The 23,535-nt window shown below is 36.7% G+C and overlaps 1 protein-coding gene across 2 annotated transcripts; it reads left to right on the plus strand.

The window, feature by feature from the left end:
• Nucleotides 1-6,458: 6,458 nt before the first annotated feature.
• emp2 (epithelial membrane protein 2) lies at nucleotides 6,459-22,454 on the plus strand. 2 transcript variants are annotated; one of them, XM_026208152.1, is made up of 5 exons: nucleotides 6,459-6,628; nucleotides 17,480-17,594; nucleotides 17,936-18,032; nucleotides 18,209-18,349; nucleotides 21,067-22,454. In XM_026208152.1, exons 2-5 carry the CDS (start codon nucleotides 17,517-17,519, stop codon nucleotides 21,234-21,236), a joined length of 486 nt encoding a protein of 161 aa, XP_026063937.1. In that variant the 5' UTR covers nucleotides 6,459-6,628; nucleotides 17,480-17,516; the 3' UTR covers nucleotides 21,237-22,454. The 2 variants fall into 2 exon arrangements, with proteins under 2 accessions (XP_026063937.1, XP_026063938.1); XM_026208153.1 differs by lacking the exon at nucleotides 6,459-6,628 and adding an exon at nucleotides 15,642-15,712.
• Nucleotides 22,455-23,535: the final 1,081 nt, after the last annotated feature.

Below are 23,535 nucleotides of genomic sequence, written 5' to 3' on the forward strand. Positions count from 1 at the left end.
CACATTTATTTATATAGCACATTTTACAAAACAGATTCTGTCAAAGCAGCTGTACAGTAATAAACAGGAAAACAGTTTGTCGAAGGAACCAAAACTCCATCGTTCTTGTCTGGCCAAATGAAACCAGCAGTTTCCTCTTTATGAAGGTGATAGATTTTTTTAAACACTGGTGCATGACCAGTTTCCAACGGCAATACAAAGCAACACATGCGTGACATGCAAACCACCACTAAAGTGTGCCAGCTTTTCACAACCATTTCACATCTCGTGCATGCAAATTCTGCCCAGCTTTGGAGCATCAAAGGCATTTCTTTTCATTAAGTTTCCTGTCTTCACCCTGCAGTATTTGTTATTGGGTGGATTTATAGTCAACAGCACTCAGCTTGTCTTGCACTCACACTACTTTCAATGCAAAGTTGTCATGATTGATTGGAGTCTAGTCCTTTGATTAAAGTCGACGTGAACAGACTGCAACTGTTACGGCCCACGTTTTCATCAGCGTTGGTCCCTGAAGTATTTTCATTTTCATTTTCTCCATAGAAATTTGTAAAAAATTCTTCAATAAAGATGTCAAATTTTAGGCAATAAAGTACGAAGGAAGTAAGTAAGATATAAATTAAGAAAGTTTGTGCAGAATTAGAAAATGAATAGGATTTTTATTCCTGGAATTTTAATTCTTTAATGTGGACGTATTTCCAAAAGTAAACTGAAATTCAGTGAGAGACAAAAAAAGATTTTATTCATCTGGAATTCATTAAATCTTGGAAAATGGGAGTAACTTAGCAGAATAAAACCAGAGTGAATTTGAGATTAACACTGTGCCTAAATATTATTTTTTTGACCTGTTGGTCAACATGATCTACACGGCCTTAAGTGACATCAGTGGAAAATAAAGTTTGTACATTTTGATAAAGATTACAAATACTAAAAAATGTTTTCTCTTTGGAATGACATGCACCAGTGAATTGTCCACAATAAGACCAGGAACATGCAGGGTGACTTCATAATGATTTAAGAAACTATTTTTCTAAATTGATCACAGTTCTACTGTTTTGTTATGGCTTGTTTTGTTTGCCAGCATATACTTGAAAGTAAAGCCATGTTCAGTGAAGATAAATGTGTTTTCATCCAGTTTGTTTGCACAGTAGTACTGACACAAAGCGCCTGTTGTGCCAGCAGGGAGCCGTCCATTGAACCTTTTCCAAGATCCTGTACTGAAGCTTCATCATTAGCAAGGTGACATTCAATCTCTGTTTTCAGAAAGAAAACTGCACCCATATGATTGAGTTCTGGAACATCAGCTTTCACCGTTTAGAGCTTGATTTGGTTTGGAATACGTTACAAAAAGAGTAGCTCAGTTCTAAATATCATTATCTCAGTTTATCCTCAGTTGGTGAAATTCATGAAATACCAGGATGTATTATGAGGCTGAACCAAATTTGGCGTGTAGGAATGTGTGGGTGCCAGGATGGAAAATGCTATGTATTTGATCCCTAACACTTTACTCCTTCCCGTATATTTAAATCGTATGGTTAGACCAAATTTAACCCAGTAAACCCTTCAGGTCAGGTGTCTGAGGTCAAACAAGCTATGTATGGTAAGCCAATTGGCCTTGTGACATCGCAACCACCATTTATGACACAGTTGCTCCGAGAAAACACTCCAGGAAGGAAAAGAGCTTTCTATTTTGGTTGTACTCCGATCCAGTTTAAATGTATTCCATTCCTAAGGAAAGATCCAGACATGCATTTCCTTACAATACCAGCTACATGTGTTTTCTCTCTGAGAACATTACAGGACTAGCAGGGAGTCTTGTAGGGTGTTAGGGTGTGTATACTGAGCTACTAGATCATCAGTCACATTGAAGGAGGCAGCAGTAGATGTTCGTCTCAGGGGAGGATAGCCTGCAATGACCTCAAACAGCTGCGCACACACACCCATCTTACAAATCACATCTGCAACCATAGACCTCTGCCGATGGATTTTTATTGTTACACTTGAAGGTAGATGAATGCTGATTAAATTAAGGTGTGTTAGAGGTAAACTTGCAGTGTTATTCAGTACTGGAACATTCAGACCACTATCAGAAGTAATAAGACGTCAATCAGGAGTTGTTTGCAGTTTAGTCCAGTTCAGTTCAATTTAGCAAGCAAACAGGATGTAGAAATTACAATTTTGCCAAACATATTTCATGTTATTAGGTAATATACCTTCACACATTAGAGTGTAACAATGAAGATTTACCTTTATTATGTAACTGAACTGGATCAAAGTGAACTGTGAAATGCATATTGTTTTGGAATTTTTTTTTTTTTTTTTTTTTTTGTGTGTGTTAAATAGCTATGGGAAACACAGCTATGCCAATCAGGCAGGATTACAGAAGAATACAGAAGACGTTTTTTCCCAATTTGTTGTTTTGCTGGACTATTGAAATCCCCCTATTGTGTGACAGTTTAATTTGTTTGAATTCCACTTCATTAAATTCCTCTTCCTGTCATCCCAATTGAACTTCTCAGATTTTGAATATTGCTCAACCCAGGACCAACTTACTCCTACTCACTGTAGGCTTATTGACCTACGGTATATTTCATTATTTATTGAGGTTATTAAGGTCTGTTGATTCAGAAGGTGTAGTCTTCCGTCAATGGCCAGAAGTCCACATCATCAGTTGAACTGTCACAAAGAAAACTGCTCCCACAACAGACAGGAACTAGACTCTGTCGAGAAGCTTGGGCACCATTAGAGATCTTTTATAAACCTTTCATTCATATTCATCAGAAAGGCCACTTTTGTCTTAATTTCCTTCCACTTGTGCAGAGCTACGGGAGCACTTGAGCTTAATCAGAGCAGGGAGAAAGCAATTCATTCTCCTTTTGTCAGTGTGAAAGAGGAGCCTCTGTCATGAGGTTGGAGAGCTCTTGACTCCTCAGCTCAAACGTTCTCCTGTGGGTCACACATTTTAAACAAATGAACCAAAGATGAAATGCAAATTGTATGGAAAACGTGTGCTGGAAAATAAATGTTGTGCTGTTCACAGCTATTGATGGTTTTGGAAAGTGTGAGGGAGTGTTAGAACTGGTTTTACTGCTTACATAAAGAAGCCCCCGCCCCATATCCCCCCGAGCAAATGGGCGGTGGCTCCATGTTTGGAGTTGAAGACCAGCAATAATAATTTAACAAATAATTTAATTATATATATATATATATATATATATATATATATATATATATATATATATATATATATATATATATATTTTTTTTTTTCTTTTTTTTTTACAGTAAAACTAATGGAAACATATATTTTCTCTTTCAACATGAACAGTAAATATATATTTTTATTATCAAATATGTTATTATAAATCTATATAGGAACTATGTATATAGTTTTTTTGCCTTTTAAAATGCACAGCTTGAATGCTTTTATGAACCTTTTTTAATTATGTTGTTCCTGGTTAGTTGTGATATGGAGTTTTGCCTATAAGGTAAATTATGTGAGCTTATCTGCACATAAGGAAACAAACTCTTTTTCATGGAAACAAATGGACTCCTTGCTTGTAAAAAGTTGAGCTATGGTAATCCAGCCCACTTCAGCCCCCCAGGGTTTTCCTCCCGTACTTCTCCACCTGTGATCTGGCCATCACCCACAGCATTCTTTCCAAAACAGCCTGCAGTTTCTGACCTTCCTCCTCTGCACCTTTTCACCCCGGCTGCACGGGAATCCTGATTATTCAGGCTGTTTAGTTTAATCACACTCACGGTGAAGAGCACACTCATGGTCTTAATTAGAGCTGTTCAAAATGTGAAGGATCACATACATTTTAGACAATCCATTTTATGGGCTGAATTCCCCAAAAAGATTAACAGATTGTGGCACTATTAAAACATTGCTCTGTTTGAACATTCCAACCAGCCCAACATAGCAACATTGATTTAACCAATGCTATCAGACTGGGGACAGGACAATCTGTTTGAAGGAAAAATGGAAACTTTGTTTTTGCTGTTTGACACATTACAATTACAGCTTTAACTTGGAGACAGTTTGTTGTTACATTGAATCAGCAAAAATTATATTTGAGAACAGTGAAAAGCTGGGAGGAGCCTGTGACCTGGAAGTACAATGGATTACTGGTAGACTATAAACAAAATGATTTCACACATTGGACTGTATAAATGCACGCCACATTCTCAATGCATGACATGGAATACTTTTCCTCCATTTCTCCTGTCTCATTAGGCAGAGATCTGAAGCACAATGCTAGACTGGTGTGGAGGGTTTAGAGAGGCCACGGTGGGGCCTCCCCAGTCTTTGGCTCCACCTTATTCTGCGCTGTTTGGCAGTCGTCCTGTTGTTTCACAGCTGAGCACAAAGTCTGAGCACATAAACCTGCCATGTCTGATCCAAACCAGAACATATTTCTAATGTAAGTTAAGCATAGATGTGATGGGTTTAACTTTAAGATGGGCCATCGATAGGATGATTTACCAAAAAGTTTATCTGAGCTGCCCAAAACAGCAACGTCGGCTTGGTGTGGATTTATATTGATGCTAGTTGTGCAGAAATTACACCCTTCACTTTTAATGCACTGCGATACTATTTTACTTATTATTTAAGTACTTTATGACATTTATGGTGCCTAGCGATATCCTAGCAGTTGTTTCAATGTCCTAAATTTTTTTGCTGTTTAACAGTTTCTTTGAAAGGTCTGATGATAAATACACATTTTACTGCATTAAATTCGTGTATTACATCTCTCTGCGCTCTAAACATTTTATCAACAAAAGCACACAGCTGAAATGTGAAAGGCAGGCAAAAAAGAACCAGCTTTCATCTGCGTGATATGATCAAATAGGGGTTGTTTGTTTTTGTATGCTTTTTGCAGCATAAATGTGGGTTGTGGGTAAAAACAGCTCATAAGAATTTCTCTTGGCAACTCGTTCAGAATGTTATTAGTTGTATTTCTGCTGTCTACAACTGAACAATGGTACTTCATAAGCCATTGTGGTTGTAAATATAGCATGAGTAAAGTTTGCCTGCTCTGTAATCACTGCAGAATACACAAAATGACAGCTGAGCGACAAAAGAGGAATGCATAAAAAGATTCTTTCTAGAATGGAGGTTTGCATCGTTAGTTAGTTACAGTCAGTTAGTTACCGATTCCATTATAAGAATTTAAAGCAAAAAAAATGTAATAAAAAAAAAAACATGCCTAAAAATTATGCTTCAAGTTGTAAATGAGCAGAATGTCTGATTGAGATACTTTTTTCCCCCAATGAGATATCCTATACATTACTTTAGACAGCCATCCAATATCTTAAATACTTATATTAAAAAAAAATAGAGATCTAGAAAGTGTTAACAAGATTAGTGTTGCATATGTGTAAAATCCCAGAATGAAAAGTGCAGAATCTTACATATTTCTACCTTCATATATATATATATATATATTCAAAATTCCAAAAATTTCAAAATTTCTAACATTTTCAGGACTTACAGTAAGAGTGCTGGTGATGTACTTTTCCTATAAATTAGGGTTAATTAGTTAAAGTTTGTCTACAGTCTTTACTGTAGTTTGTAATGCCATTTGTTTGTTTAATTAACTTTGAAATCAGCTAAAAATATTTTTTTCCCTTTTTTTGTAAAGAAGCCTTGTGAGCTGGAACGGCAACAGGTGTTTACTGAAAGGAAAGTGCTACAGTTGATTTTTAAGCACTTTTGTCCTATTAGAGAGAAAGCCAATCAATCCAGTCTTAGTCTAGATCAGAGTCAGTCAAACCTGAAGTCCACTAGATTAGATCTCATACACACACACACACACACGCTCAGGAAACCCAGGGAGCCAGAATCCTTGGGATGTAATGCAAAAGGGAGGAGCACACGGGAAATGAATAGACAAATATTTGCAGATGGCTGCAGATGGTATAAAACAATGGTGTATATCAATATCCCTCTGTTACATAATAAATACGCACAGTGGAACTACAAATATACCTAGCTACATAGTGCTTATCTATCTATAAATGTACTTAACTAGAAGTATTGCAGATAGTTTTTTTGAATTGGATAGCCCTTTGGATGTTCAGAGAAGCAGCTGCTTAGAAGAACAAGGGAGAGGTAGCTGACCTAAGACTTTCCCCTGCACTCTTGGTCTTCTTCAACACCACAGAACCACATTTAGACACACACAAACCACCAACCAAATCTGTCACACTCTCCGTCAAAATCACGTGAGAATGAGTGGAAAAATAGATGCGTGAGATGTTCAGAGCAGGCTGTTTTGGGACAAATGACATGCGTGTCGGCTTCTGAAGTCTTAAACCTTGTCCAGATTAAAAAGGAAGCATTTCACAAAGAATTGTGAACATACTGTCAAAACCTAATGCTTTCAGAAAGCTTCCCCTCCCTCCCTCGACACAGCAGAGCAGAGCACAGCACGTATTGAGTTCCAGACCACACCCAACCAGACTTCTGGGCTGTTCAGGATTTTGGAGAGGAGGAGCGCACACTTTTTCCTCATTTCACTACTACTACGTTTACCCTGCAGTCACGCTTGCATCACTTCGTCTCCACGTCTGCCTGCCCTCTCCAAACGATACGATATTTGACCCTTTAGGCTTCTCTTCAGCGGTGAGTGTGAACCATAAGTAACTTTTTCTACAGGCATGCAAACATTTAGAAGTCATAAAACTCTTTGAGAGGATCACAGGATCTTTGATGTCTAAGGAGTAAGTAGGCAGTTGATTTATGTTTTTGAGAGTTTATTGCCTGAAAATGTAAACTGAAGAGTTTGTGAGAAAAGGGGCGTTGGCGGTGATGCTTCACTGATGAATCAGCAGCGCATACTTATAACTAGACTTAACTTCATATTCTTAGACCTTTTGTTTACTTATAATCTTTTTTTCTTACTTCAAAGCAAGCAGGGCAATCTAGTTTGACTTCAGTTTTTAGAATAGAAAAGAAAAAAATAGAGCTGTACTTTAATCCCTTAGGGATTTGTTCTGGTGTTTGGCGGCTGTTCATTTTAAAATCATTTGGAGTGAAGTACCATCAACTCTGTCTCCCATATCGCCCCCTGGTGAAAGCATTTCATCTGTCAGTACACGCTATCCTGTTTTTCAGATGTTTTCATAAGTCATATCTTAACTTCTATGATTAAACATTTGAAATATGTATTTTTTTGTCAAATATTTTTTATAAGATTGAACTGTATATAAGAGGAAAGTTTGTATTCCCAACTTTCCTAAAATAAAATGCATTAAACAATCACGTTCCAGTCAAAAGATATTGTAGATTGTGTTAGTGTTCTGAAAAAAAAAAAAAAAAAAAAAAAAACATATTAGATGTAGAGGGTGTGATGTTTTGCACTTTACAAGGCCAAGCATTGTTCCTAACATGGTAATACAAATTGTTTTGCATGTTTGATTAATTTTGCATGTGTGGCATTTCATCTCTCTCAGTTGAGTGTGTGTGAGACAGATAGTCACAGTGTTTTCTCGGTGGCACATTCCAGCGTGTTGCTCGTGGGACAGTTTTGGGGGTGGGGAGTGTGAAGTGTGTTCATGAGGTGCAGCCGTTTTCACTGGACTGGATTTCCGGACGCCTGTCTGCTCTGCTATTACAACACAAACACAGCCGCAGTGAGTGCCATAACTCAAACCTACCTATCAAAAGCCAAACCGCTCCAGGAAAGGATATGTGCGCGAGCCTTTAAAACACAGTGTGATGTATAGTTCAGCCACCGCGAAAACTCATATCCAGCATTATTTGAAAGATATTTATCATCCTACTCACAGTTTGTGTAGTAGTCCAACCTATCCATACATCACCCATGCTACAACTCTGTTGTGGTGGCCATTTCGCACCAACTCCCCTGTTAAGAGTCTGTGTTGGAAGATTTGGACAAAGTGATGGCTTATTTTCCATGTATTAATTTTCCATGCTGCAAAAGTGAGAGGCTTTTCCAGTTACTTATGGACCAAGTTGTTTCCAACCTCAGTTTCTCTCTCTCTCTCTCTTGTTTTGGGTCGCTGATTGATCTAGCAGAACTGATGCCGCTCAGAAATGTTCTGCTTGCAGGGATTTCCAAAGAATAGGTGGCGGGTTTTATTTGTGGATGGGTTGTTTCATTAGAATCTATGCTGTCAACGTTTGGATCAGGAAATGCCTCTCCCTTTGGTTGAGCCAAATCTCTGGACACTCTTTTTTTAACCCTCACGTCAAGCTCAGATTGACCAAGCTACAGGAGGGGGCGTGTGCCCCTCAATATATGTTAAAGATTGAAAAGTTAAATCATGCATCTCTTTAATTTTGTATATTTTTTTTTATTAAAAATGGCAGTATTAAAAGCCAGTAAATTAAGTAAAAGGCTGAATCAGTAACTAAACTAAATGACTCGGAACAGCATGTGAAACTATTGGACCGGATGTCCATACATATTTTCCGGAATTGATTCAGTTTGGATCCCATTTATTTGATTCTAAATCATTTGGGTGTATTTTAGTTATAATTTTCATTTTGCTTGTATATGATAGACATTCTAGCCACTGTAAATGATATGTAAAAAGATTCAGATTGAGTCAAATTGTTAACTTGTCTTTGTAAACTGATTGTTTGAAAGCTCCGCTGCCTCATGAGACATTCTTTTTGGGAATTATGTTTCATCGGACACTGTTTTTCATATTTACTAAAAACAACTGTATCATGGGAGGCATTTGTTTATGAATCATGCAAAATTGGTCACTTTGTTTATTTTTGATCCACCTTCAAGTAATTCATAATTAGACTACAATTGTCAAGTTGAATGTTTTATGTGTGGATAAATAGACTTTTTCTGTCAGTCTTTTTATTTAATCACATTCAATAGAGAATCCAGACTGATTAGTAGCTTGGGTAAAATGTGTTGTACAAAATGCAAAATGTGGTGCTGCTCCAGTTTAACTCGTCAGTTCATGTTCAAATGAAACTCACTGGATTCTGAACTTTAGTTGAAAGGTGATTGTAATGGACAGGGAGCTGTTTCCTAACTCTCTTGCTATTGCTTCAGCAAAACTGTGACAAAGAATTTCTGATACTTTAATCTTGCCATGAACTGCTAATGTGTTCTCAGCAACATAATGCTGTGAAAAAAGAGAGAAAATGAAGCAGTTTTTTAAAGATGTTTCCATTGACTTTTCATTTGTTTTCACCAATTACAGATAGAATAACACTGAAACTCATTCTTCTCCAGTGATCGGTGGAATCCAGGGTCACTGTTGTGTCACAGACACAGTGACTTGGAAAATGTGTGAATCGTAAAACCAGTCTGAGTCTTTGAGTCTGGGAAGCTGTGATGTGTTTGCATGTTTTTTGGATTGAAACAACGAGTTACACAAGTGTTGCTGTGGATTTTGGTAGCAAAGTGTGCACAGGGGTGACACTGCTGAAGCTTAAAGCCTCTCTTAGCTTATGAAAAAGTCTACGAGGAGGTCTTTTCTTGATATACCAGTCTTACCAGAGATCCACACCAGCTTTAAACACAAGAACAACGCCATGCTTAGCAGTAAACAGTCACATTCCATGCTAATATAAGAGAAAAGAAAACGATATGGCTTTGACAGACATGCACTTAGAGGAAAGAGGGGGATGTGCTCATGTGGGTGTGTGTCTGTATTGTCATGCCTTAAGGTCATGTCTAAACAGTAAATTTTCAATCATAAACTGCATTTTGTATTCATTTGGCAAATCAGCGGGAGGGTGCTTTAGTAAAATTATAATTTTCATGTTAATGCTGTTTACCAATAATACTACTAAACATACTATTTTATTTAAATAAACACATTAAAGTCAATAGTTATGTCAATTCTTTCATTTTGTGAATTTAAGTACTTAAATTAAGGAAAAACATCCTTAAAACAGAGGAGGGACTAATACTAAAAACAGTGACCTAGAAATAGTGTAGAATCTTTCATATTTCTTATTCATTAATGCTGTAAAATTTCTTTATTTAAAATGTTTAAACCCTTAAATGCTTTCCCCTGAGATTTTTTAAAGAAATAAAAAATCTTATTTCACAAAATTGCATTTAATTGATTAAAAAATGAATTAAAGACATTTATAATGTTACATTTATATTAAATAAAAGCATTTCTTTTGAAATTTTGATTCATCACAGATTGTTTTCAACACTGATAAACAAATATTTTTAAAAACCCCAGAGAATGGTGTTTATGACCTTAGTCTGATTTTATGGTTTGAGAGCCTCAAAATTATTCTCTAGTCTGTGGCTTTAGTGCACTTAAGATTTAAAACTTGCTGCTAAGTGCACAGGACACAACAAGAAACTCCCTGGGAGTAACAAGAGTTCTCTCTTTTTTCCTGCTGAAAGATCAAAGGAGCTACTGAGAATCTGGACAGTGTGTGAATGCATTAAACACAGCCGTCCTGATTTACAGCGAGAGGGGTTGTCTGGATGTGGCCGCTGGGGTTCAGCAGCGTGTCTTTTGACAGATCCATGTGGGAGCCGTTACTCATGCTGGCGGCGTGTCATCAGTGGAATGCGATGTGAAAACAGAGCCTGAGGCACCTGAGCATGGTTGCTCTGCAGTAGAGCCATAGCAGTGAGATGAAAGCCTATCAGCAGGCCACGCTGAGAGCCGAGCGGGACCCTACTGTGTGTGAATGAGGCTCCTACTGAGATCAGCTGCAGCAGGAACACATGTGCCTTGCCAAAATACACTTCTACTACAAAATGAAGAGAGCCTTGTGCCAAAACTGCCCAGAATGGTGTTGAAATATCTGTGGAGTACCTCAAGGTTTTGTAATAGGAACCTTAAGGCTTTGTACAAGTATACACACTGTACACGTCATTATTGGTGAGAGTTTGTTCTTTTTTTCCTTACCTTTTTTTTGTGTCCAAGAAGTACTTTACTGGGTGAGACTAATAGAAGATACCCAAAAGCAAGTTTTGTTTGTTCTGTACATTAAACTTTATTTTAGGCAGCTGCCAAAAGCAGCAACCCCATTCTGGCTATTGTTTTTACTCCAAAAACATGTTTTATGTTTCCATTCTAGTTCACATGCACCAGTGTGACTACAGGGGCTGCACAGTAGGGAAAAGATAATTGGAGACATCAGTAACAGATCTGATTGTCAGCGTGTGTTCTGAGTTGTATAATTTAATTTCTTGCGACACTGTAAATGTTAAGTGCAGCTGTTAATTTGAGGCGCTATTTCTATCCGACTCAAAAAGATTAGTTGGTGTAAGTGTAGTTTGGTAGAGAGTTTGATTCGGGGATATAAAATAATATTCTTGTTCGTTCTTTTTCATCAAATTTTCATAACTGGATCTTTCAGTGAAAAGACCTCTCTGGTGATGTATGCTGGACTTCTCCAAACATTTAGTCTGTATAAACCCAATCCTTTTCTTAAAATCAACTGTAAACTATCATTTATATCTGACTGTATAAGTAGCTGAAAGATGGAACCAAGTCCCTGGCTTTTTTATTTTTATAAATAATCCATCTTGAATTTTATATCAATTTCGGTCTGTGCCTCCCTTGTATGTGAACTTTAAGACATAGTATTAACTGGCAAAATATATTTACATATATTACTATGGCTTGAATTTTGTTTGGTTGAAATTAGTAGGATTGGGGGGAAAATTAACCATTCCTTTAAAAATGGTCCCGGGAGTTAAATAATGGTGCAAATACCAGTAATTTAACAAGCGCAAACATTAGTAAATTGCGTGATTCATTTTAATACTCAACTTTCATAAATTTACCATCTGAAAGGGAAACTCCTACAAATGTATAGTCAATAAGCTCAGGTGAAAAAAATCTCAAATTCTTCAGTAAATCCTGATACTATTTTAACACCAACAGACAGTTTGCACTGGCACAAGCTGTTAGTAAATCTGGTCCTAAATTCGTTATTAATAAATCTGCTTAAAGAAAGCATGTAAAAAGAATGGTTGCAAATTCTGCCATCATTTACATTTTTTTTTCAAACCTTGAAAATTAAAAAAAAAAAAAAATCTTTAAAAAATGATTATATTTTGAAAAATGTGTATTTATTATTATTTTTTTAATACATTGAAAGTTAATGAGGTCCAATGTTGTTTAGTATGGAGCCCAACATTCTTTAGAATATGTTTTTGTGTTCCACAAAAAAAGGTTTGGAACAGCAGGAGGGTGAGCAAATGCTAACATAATTTCCAATTTTTTGGTGAAATATTACATATTAAAGTGTGTCACATAGAATATAATTCTTGAAAAAAGTATTGGGAATTGTGGGCAAAGAAAACAATGGGTAATCACATGACTGAAGTACCACAGATGTGCCAAATATGTCTTCACGTTTACTTGACTTTAAAATGATCCTTGTAGCAATTTGCAACACATACCCCAGACCACAGATTTTAGCTACATATTACCCATGATGCCCCCTGACAAATATGCTGTATTGCAAAAATTATTACCCTGATGTCTTTTTGTAAACTGCAGCCATCAAACCTAACTAGAGGCCTGTTAGGAAATCAGTTGAATGGGACCCAGCAGGCACATTTCAGTGCTTAATTTTAACTTTATTGAGCAAGAACTGGGCTGCATTTAATTTCTGACTGTATTCTAGAACAAACGCCCCTGTCCTGATAGGATAAACATGAGTGCTTCAGTGGAAATGAGTCTGTGAGAATGCACTGATCTTAATTAGATTATTGTTTATAGCTTTAAGAATGCCTAGCACTTGCTGAAAAATGAAAATGTTGTTTATCCATGGCTGTTAACCTTCATGGCTTCACAACTGTTTCCGAGGACGGTTCTTTTTAGCACATTTCCTTTCATCTCGGCAGTGAAGGACATCTACAATAAAAGGCGTGCATGGATTGAATCCACAATAAACTCTGTTCATCATCATTTCTTCCCGTATCTGAACCATTGCACGCTTTTCTTCCCTTTTATCTGCATTCTCTCATGTCTCAGAGTGCGAGTTGGTCTTCAGACTGCAAAACAACCCATAAACGGTTTGTTACCTTTGGGCTGACATTTTAAACCACAGGCCATGTCAAACATACACACTAAAACATTCCCCCTCATATCCCTCGTTTACTTTGAGGTTTTCCCTCTAGCTCAGCACTGGTAGTCAGGGTCAGGTTAGGTCAAACCGGGTGGTAACATTTTCTGCAGTTCCCATTTGCATGTTTTTGTCATCATTTATTGATTTAACAAATGTTGTACAATCTGGACTTCATGAGCAAAATATCTGCACCAGACATAATTCATAAAACACTTTATCCTTTGGATTTTGCACAATGATTTGTTTCCTGAGTAGAGTTATGGATGTCTGACTGCGTCATGTTATTGAGGAACATTCTTTCTTTTGAGTTCATGCTGCTTCTGCTTAAATGCTGCAGGAAGAACAATGATGCACAATGAAACGGGAGTAATTGTCGGGTTGTCTGTGTGTTATCTGCTGCCTTTGACGTCACAGCTCAGGATAGTCAATAGTGAAGCACTTTGTGATTGTTTCTGTGGTCAGTGGAAGTTTGGGACACTGAATCACCACAAAATGTATCAAACTAAATTAACAAAAAAAAAAAGTTATAAAGGAAACTTTTGTTTGAATCTATATGCTTTTATCTGTTCATGTAGTTTCAAATCTGTATAACAAAGACATATTTTTAAAAGTGAGTTTTTTTTAAATAATTGAGAAAGATCTATTGACATTGTTACTGAAAGGATTCCCAAATGAATTAAGATTTAATAGAATCAGAATGTAAACATATCTGCAAATCAGTTCTGATATCCAGCCCTGCATAAATGATGTACAGTACACATGCCCTGCGTGGATTAAAGCTTCAAAGTTTGCTGGGTGGCACTGAAGCTTTCCTTCTGATCCCAATCATTTGTTCCATGACAGTAGTTTCTGTTTTCAGCAGTGGCCGACTTGGAAGTCTCCTGGAGACTGCGGCTTTTATGAAAAAATGACATTAAAAGTGAAACTCAAGTCAGCGTTTTCCACCAAGCTTAGGGGAAACGAGCAGGGGCTCCGTAGCGTTTGCACTCACACACTCATGTGCAGACATTTCCCAGTGCAGAAATAAGTCGACATGGCTTATCTGCTACCTTTTAAAGCGCTGACTCCAATTAATTTACTAATGATGGTTTGTAAATTCTCTGGAAACCTCTAGGCTTGGGAGGTATGGCTGTCATTATGATCCCGCAGGATTGTACATAGCAAAGTGAAACTCCACAGCAAGTTTCCAAGACAAACGCTCATAGGTTTTCATGTCTCAGCCTATATAAACTTTAACGGGGCCCCAGCCCCCATTACAAGGCTGCGCTAAATGCTGGATTTCTGGATTTTTCTCTGACTTCTGTGATTTGTTATTTGACCTGAGCCTGACTGATTGATCTAATGTACAGGAATGACATATTTATTCCCAAGCCACACTTAAAAGCCACACAAGTAGAGTAACCGTTAGAGCTTGTTGTTGGTCCTTTCTCAACATGCTGCCAATAGAGCTTGAATTGTACTGAAACTGTTTTTCTTAAAGACCCTTGTGGTCATGGATTCGCCTCTTTTTGACGGTTACAGGTACACGGTTCCTGTGAAGGCTGAAGTGAATTACCCGTGAAACCGATTCGACTCTTGCCGTTGGCCTCGGTGAACCTCTACAGTAGATCTTTTGTTCCTGAAAGGCCTGAGGGGACTGTGCACAGACGATTATCCCTCTGTGTAGCCAACATACAATTTTCAGTATGTTCTTCCGCGTGTATTCTGTGTTTGGTGGGCCTCTGCCCAGTCAAAGGGTTTCATTTTCAGGAAACAGGAATTTTCTTCCTCAATTTCCCACCATTTACAGAGCCGCTAGTGACATAAACAACAAAACACTGGTTCTCTGTGTGTTAAATGCCACATTTGCGCCATTATAGAGTTCAGCAAATTAACAGATGCCGCCCAGCAGCTCTTGGAAATGCAGTGATCCTGACAGACTGCTACAGTCTCAGATGAAGAACGCATGAAGGAGTAACTTCAAGACCTTAATTAAGAAAGTCATCTTCTTCGTCTTTATAACTACTTGATTTGTTTTTGCATCTCTTTTGAAGCTTGAAATTATCAGTCTCCTTTCATTGTAAAAACTTGTTTCAAATATTCAGTTTTTTTTTTTATAATCTCAGAATCATCTGCTCAACACATTTCCTACTTCAGATCACAGATTTTGGGACAGCATGTTTTGAGTTTTTGGTCTCATGTTCCTCCTTTCCTGGCTCCTCCCCTTCCAGCCCCTCTACGCCCCTCAGTACAACACAGGAAGGCAGCTGAAGAGAAAATGAAGACCATGTGTGGATCAAGAACATGATAGGCTACGATTTAATGAGACAAGCCTCCCACTTTACACTCTACAGAGACAGACAGCTAATGCACAGCCTGAGGGGGTGAAGGTCTCCAGAGGATTTCCACTACTGCCTCTGAATAAATGAACAACATTCTCAGTCTTTATTAATGCCTACACTTAATTTTATTCCCAATACCTTCCCTGACCTTAGAAGAAACTGTTAAAGTTAAAAAAGAGAGGATTTTCAGGCCTGTGTTTGTAAAGACTTCTACTAGACGAGCGTCATCCTGTAACCTCCCACACTGCCCCACCCTTGTGTGCTAAGGCTGGCTTCCTCTTCCGACTCGGGTCTCTTTTAGTATGTTGGCTGAATCTTTCAGACTCGGTTTTGAGCGGTAGGTTTCTTTGCTTTCTTTAAGATAAGTGCAAACAGAAACCCTCCTTTCTTTTAGCATTTTCCCACCTAAACTCTTAACTGCTCAAATGCCACACCCTGTCTCCCACATCCCATCTTAAAGAGACCGTTTACCCACGGATGAAAACTCTGCCTTTACATCGGCTACACTTCCACGTGTTTTTCTAAACCTGTATGACTTCCTGTCTTTGACACCAAAAGGAGAAGTTAAGCAGGATGTTAAGGTTTTTCTTCTACAAGTTGTGAGTGGGGATGTCAGCTAAATAAATATATAAATATTCCCCACTTGATGCTTCTTGATAATGTGGAGAGTTTCCACATGTTAGCTCAATGGCGCCACCTCAGGACAGATTCATACACCTGGAGCAAAACAGCTTCATCTTAATTAAGATGGGAATTATTGAAGATCTGGTTGTGTATAAACTGTATAGTAAGGAAACAGATTAAATGGGGGAATTTTTTAAAGGATGAAAACATCATCGTTAACAGCTGATTATATCATTGTTTTCTTTCACTATGTTCATTTACCTCCTTCTGTATCATTTTTTTATTACCAAAAAAAAATGTTTAATCCTTCGTACATTTGTTCCTGCTTCAGTAAGCCTTGCGTAAACTAGTCACGTATTTTAGAGTTTACATTTCTGTTTGTGTATCTAGTTAAAATTGCTATAAGTGTCTCAAATAAAATTATGTAAATGTAAAGGATTTTGTATCCTAGCAAAAAGATAAAACCCTGTTCACCACATATGGTTTTTGCGACATGTATTTTACAGACATAGTGCTGATGTGATATAATCCTTAGAGGTGTCTTTTTTTAATTTATTGTATCCTCAAGTACTGAGCATTAAAACACTTCAGAGCAAAAAATGGGTTTCTCACTTCCAGTATAAACTTACACCCACTATACAAGGTGAAGAAGAAAAAAGGCATTCATAAATGGCTCGGAGCGGCTGTGGTGCAGGCTGAGATGTATATGCTGTCTGTATTGGCCGTAGTGCAGTGAATCATGGGAAGCTAATTTAGCAGCTGACTCTGAGACTTGTGTGTGACGTAAGCAGAAGCTGACTGCATGTGAGGTTTTAGACTTGCCTCCTATCTACTTGAATTTTCAATTATACCTTACAAAATCATAAATGTAGCTTCTTTAACTCGAATAACTCTAAAAACATTTTCTGGTATAATATAAAGTGGTTTGTATTGCCCTGCATGTTTAAATCTGTGTGACATTTATTTAATTTTAATTTGCTGGGTTAAACATTATTGGTGCAGTGTCTATCGTATGCAAAACAGAAATAGGTATAATATAATTAATCGCTAACACAATACAATAATATCCCAATAGTTAATGTTAGTTAATCTATTAACGGATATTATTTTAAAACATCTTTTCCTTGTAAGTAAGGTTGTAACTCAGTTCATGTTAACAGATTCTGGTATTATTGGTAATAATTTCAAATTTACCTAAGACTGTTACATGCTTTGGGGGTATTTGTCATTGTTAACTAATGTAATGTATTTACGTTAACAGGAACCTTATTGTAAAGTGTTACCAAATAATTTAGATAAAAAAAAAAACCTTGTGGATAAGTACTTCCAAGGTCAAAGTGCAGAATAAGAGAAGGTTGTTCAGATAGGCACATGGTGATTTTCCCACCAAGAGAAGCAGAAAACAGCAGTTCCCGTTCTCAGTCTCAGCTTTGTACTCAGGATTTGTATAACATTCTCGTGTCTTTCTTTTCCCCTCCAGATTCTCCTGCTTTTGATTTTCGGTTCCACCATCAGCCATGTTGATCATTTTGGCCCTCATCATCCTCTTCCACATCACCTCAGCAATTCTACTCTTCATATCAACCATCAGAAACGTAAGATGATCTTCATCAGGTTCTTTTTTTTTTTTTGCTTAAAAAAAACCCAATGTGTTATTGTTGGGGTTTTCAGCAAAAAGCCCAGCTTTTTCTCATCTAGCACCATTTCTGCTAAAGTTATCTCAAATAAACTGTTGATCTGTAACAGCACATACTGTACAATGTACTGCTATAACAACTGTATTCATTTTAAGAAATACACTTTTCTATACATGTATATTATATACCTTGTAATAATAATCTACAAAGCTAATTAGAATTTTACAAAATGTTCTTAAACACATCATTTTTCTCTCTGAGTTTTTATGCTGTCAATATATATTCTCCATCTTTTCAAGGTATGGTGGGTCTGGAAGGATTACTCCTTAGATCTCTGGTATCACTGCAACTCCACAGACTGTTATGATATACCGAATAGTGCAACCTATGATGCAGGCAAGCCTTGAATATCATAAAATCTAAGTCAAATATAACCACCATTTACTTTGGTCAGAGCAAAATGTCATACAGTATAAATGCTTGTGTTATTGGCATTGTTTAAAGTTGTTGATTGATAAAACCTGTCCAGAAGGAGACACTTATCGCATCTTGGTTCTCTTCATCTTTATCAGCCTATCTTCAGACTGTCCAGGCCACCATGATACTGGCCACTATCTTGTGCTGTGTGGGTTTCTTTGTCTTCATCCTTCAGCTCTTCCGTCTGAAGCAGGGAGAGAGATTTGTCTTCACGGCCATCATCCAGCTCTTGTCTGGTGAGTTCATTCCCACAGAATATATTTCTAATCATTGTTAGCAGTACAATTTCCGTTTCTTATTGTCTATGTACTGTGCAAAGAAAATGAACAATTAGCCACAGGTAAAGAGGGGTCTTGAAGCACCTTGAAGTATTTGTACTATTATTTTGATGCCATCTTTCTAGTATGTAAATTGACCCAGCTTTTACCATATTTATTACAAGTACATTTAAAGAAATAGTTCATACAACACAAAGTTTACTCACGATCAGATCATCCAAGATATAGATGATTTTTTTTCTTCTTCAGATCAGGATTGGAGAAATTTAGCATTGCATCCGTTGCTCACAAATGGATCCTCTGCAGTGAATGGGTGCCGTCAGAATGGGAGTTCAAACTCCTTAGAAAAATATTACAGTGTGTGCAACACATTTAACGGAGGACAGTTTCCTGTTCCTGTGAGAGAAGGTCTGATCACAAATGCAAACATTGTTTTATGTTTACGCAGCACAATGATGAGCTTTGTAAAAACAATATGTTTCAGAAAGGTGCGGCATAGAGGAGAAACAATCATCTGCGGCATGTGGAAAATAATGTTGTTTTTTTAACCTTAATCCTCAGACACATTGCATTACGCCACATACACAAAACAACGTGTTTTAGCATGTCCTATGACCCCATTAAAGAAATATGTAGATGGACTGTGATGTTAGAGGACAACAGGTGATAGACTTTATCACACGAGGATCATGAAACAGATTAACGTTAAAACACCTTGATGATTTTGTTTCAAACGAGCAGCTTTTCTCTTCATTAGCAGTTAATTTATGAACTGGGGTTATGTGGATTACTGTGAAGTTTTTATCAGCTGTTTGGACTCTCATACTGACGGCACCCATTAACTACAGAGGATCCATTGGTGAGCAACTGATGTGATGTTACATTTCTCCAAATCTGTTCCAACAAGGAAACAAACTCAAACTCATCTTTGATGACATCAGATTTGTATTTTTGGGTGACGTATTCCCTTAGAAAATCTTTTATTTATACAAAAAATTTCATTTTATAATATGTTTTTTATTTATTGTATTGTTTGTTGAATGTTGAGTCTTTATCGGTCAAGTAATAGCCTGTGAACCGTAAAGGGATAGTTCACCTAAAAATGAAAATTCTGTCATTAATAACTCACACTTGTGTTGTTTCAAATGAGTAAGACTTTCTTTCATCTTCGGAACACAAATTAAGATATTTTTGATGAAATCCGAGAGTTTTCTTACCCTTCATCGACAGCAAGGGTACAACTACATTCAAGGCCCAGAAAGGAAGCAAGGACATCCTTAAAATAGTTCATGTGATATTAGTGGTTTGACCATAATTTTATGAAGCTACGAGAATAATTTCTGAGAGAAAACTCAAATAACGACTTTACTCAACAATTTGTCCTCCTCTGTGTCATTCTCTGCTGCACTTTCACAAGAGTACCATGACACATGCATGTGGTGCTTCTAACGCAGGAGGAAGATGCACGCAAACATCATCATTCATTAACGTCTTTGATTTCAAAAGAGGATGACTTGCAATTTTTTTACCTAGCCTTGTTTGAACAAGAATATACAGCCCTATCTCATGGCAATTCATACATATGACCTCACTCATACAAAATTTATATGATTTTTGCTAAATTGTATGCATTTTACATAAGAATTTATATGAATGACATACACCTAACCCTGCTTCAAAACCTACCCATCACTGGGGTGTAGACAAATCATAAAAAAATCATGTGAGGTCATACGAATGTATACGAATTAGCCACCTCATAAAATACGTATCAATTGGTCATGAGATTGCGTTGGAATATACAGACGATGAACAAAGAGAGATGGACATTCTACCTTGGAATTTCCTGAAAGCGCTGAGAAGAAGTTGTTGAATGAAGGCATTTTTTTATTTTTTTTCACACAAAAGTTTTTGTAGCTTCATAAAAATTATGGTTGATCCACTGACTTCACATTGACTATTTTAATGATGTCTTAACTACCTTTCTGGGTCTTGAACATGTCAGTTGTGTTGCTGTCTATGGAGGGTCAGAAATCTCTCTCATTTTTTCAAAGGTCTTACAGGTTTGGAACAACATGAGGGAGAGAAATTAAAGCTGCAGTAGGTAACTTTTGACGCTCTAGCGGTTAATAAACAGAACTGCTTGCGTCTTGCGGAAGAACATCGTAGCCGGATCTACTTCTCTCTGTTTATGTCTATGAAGAATCACAAAGGTACTGGGTTACTCCGCCGTGGTACCCCGAAGCAATCTAAAATAGTCCGAATATAAACACTTATTATAGATGCACCCTAGTGATTCAGGACAAGCCAAAAACACGGTTTGGAAAATGGATTCATGGTGTACTCGCTTATTATATACATTTTTCTACATTTTGAACACAAAGTTACGGACCGCAGCTCTGATTGGTTGTTTTTTAACGGGAGCGATGGAGTTTCTGCAAATGGCAATAGGACCACTGGGAGGAGCCAGAGGAGCTTTATTTTTTCACAGATTATCTGTCTCATATTCTACTGTCAGGACATAATGACAGGTTTAACAAATATGTAAAAAATATATATTTACAAAAGTTACATACTGCAGCTTTAATGACAGACTTGTCATTTATGGGGGAAGTATCCATTTAAATTCTACTAGCCAACTGTAAATTGCTCTTTTTTTCTTTTTCCTTCCACAGCTTTCTGTGTCATGACCGGCGCATCTATCTACACAGCAGAGCACTTAAGCTTCAAAAACGAGAATTTTAAGGATGGAGACTATGGATATTCCTTTGTTGTGGCTTGGGTCGCGTTCCCCATGACGCTGCTGAGCGGCTTGATGTATCTAGTGCTAAGAAAACGCAAATAAAGCACAACACACCACCTCACTAGCTGCACCCTTAGCCAAGAGACTTTATTTGTAATGACACTTGTTTTTTATATGTAGATTAAATATTTGCCAAAGTTAGAATGAAGTAGATGATCTTATAATATTACATTTACATTACATTTATTCATTTAGCAGACGCTTTTATCCAAAGCGACTTACAGGCATACTGGAAACATAATTAGATTTTATTCATAGTATGTCACATTTTTTTACCTTGTTATGTATAATTTAGCTCTACCTGCCCAGTAAAAGAAGTGCTGTGATTTAGAAAGGTAAAATAGGGCATGGAAAAACACAAAGAGTGGGAGATATAATAGGACATACACATATATATATAAATACAGTGGAACCACTATGGGCTCAACATGTAATGCATGATGTGAAACTGGCCTTATATGTAACACTTGGTGTGTAGTAAATAACATGCTAGTGTGATTTTTCCTGGTCATTATATGTGCCTGGGGAAAAAGTAATTCAAAATTAAATCTGAATGAAATATTGTGCTGCCAGTTTGCTGAGCACTATATCATACTTGAAGCTGAACAAATTATCAATATTAGTGGCACGATGTGTTCTCGTGTATAGAGTTTTTTTTTTTTTTTTTTTTTGGAAAATAGTCTTTTAGTGTTGACTAATTATATTGCATGTTTTTGTATTTGTTTGCAGCATTTAATCTGAAATCACTATTAACAAAAAGAGTACAGATTTGTAGTTCTTTTAGGCATTTTGTTTGATTAGGGCACTTGGGATTTATGTCATATTCATGCAAATAACCTTGAGATGATGGTGTTGGTGAAGCACACCAATGGTTTTAGTTTTCCTTTCTTCTGTAATCATTTCATCAACAAATCTGCTATGGAATAAAAAGCAATTAGCTAATATTATTTAGACGAAAAAGTGAAGTTAAGCTGTATTTATTAAGACTAACTGCATTGTTGCTGTTAATATTTTTTGTAATGAAGTATTATATCAATAGGCCTGAACATGTTTGTATAATGCTTAATTTTCAGAAGATTTTTAATGAATATTAGTGAAGGCTTTTGTAATTGGAATGAAACCACAATGGCAGCTTTGTATTTAAATGTCTGCTGAGTTGTTCAGGTCAGGTCTGTTTCTGGAGACTGATCGCCACCAAGGGCTTAATATTGTTCTTTTTCTTTTTTTTTTTATCAAATAAATGTATTTTACATTAACAAATGCTTTGTGACTCTTTCTGTTCGGATGTACAGCAAAAACTGTTGGATTAATCTCACAATATGGCAGTTAATATGATCTGAGGCATTTTAGTCAAAGAAAAATGTCAAATGTTAAAACAACATGCAAAATAATTTGCCAAAATATTACATATGTACATTGTTTGACTCAATATTGAGCATTAATGTAAGAAAGTGTGAAAAAAGTCACTAATAATAATAATAATAATCTAGTGGAACATTTTAATGTCATTCAGTGTTGGAAAAAAGCATTCTCAAAATGAAATTGTGGTGAAACGGTACTTTCAAGCTTAACGTTTAACAGTTAGGGGAATTTACAGTTATGTAGTGAACATAGGTGCTAACACACACACATACACACAAAGCCCATATCTACAATTCAAGGTTCTCTAGCACTGGCAAGTCTCTTATCACTACGGTTGGATACACACACATAATAGGCTGACATTAATCTTGAAGAATAGAAATACAGGATAGAACAGGATTCTTAATATCTAGTATATTCTTCTAAATGTCACTGTTCTACATTTCTTTTCATCCCTCGCAGCGCACGTAGAGGAAGGGCCCCCACTGACCCTTTTAGCTGACCTTGTGACCCTAGGAGAAGGAATACACTCATATATGCTCCTGTCTGTTACTTCTAAACACTCCTTCACCACATTTCAATATATTAAGTTATAAATGTACCTTTTTGAAGGTATTTTGACGGTTATTTTTTTATTTATTAAGAACATTATATAGACAAAGAAAAAAGCTGTTGTAATGTCGAACAAATAAACAAAAAAATACAAGAAAAGAGAAAGAAAAAAACCCACTAAAGAGGTACAAGACGGGGGTATATAACTAATCACAAAAAGATCACATCAAAGGAAAAGATTAAAATACTTACAAATGTATTTTGACGTATTCTGCTACTGCAATTCTGTCTAATGATGCAGTAAGTTCTGAACAAAAGTATTTAAGACCCATCGAATCTGAATTTAAGACATTTTAAGATTTTTTTAAGGACCCACGGACACCCTGTGACTTCTGGTAGCCATTGTTGATATTTCAATTGACCAAAA

The sequence above is a fragment of the Carassius auratus genome, chromosome 28, assembly GCF_003368295.1.
Source record: "Carassius auratus strain Wakin chromosome 28, ASM336829v1, whole genome shotgun sequence".
In the NCBI taxonomy this organism is placed as follows: domain Eukaryota; kingdom Metazoa; phylum Chordata; class Actinopteri; order Cypriniformes; family Cyprinidae; genus Carassius; species Carassius auratus.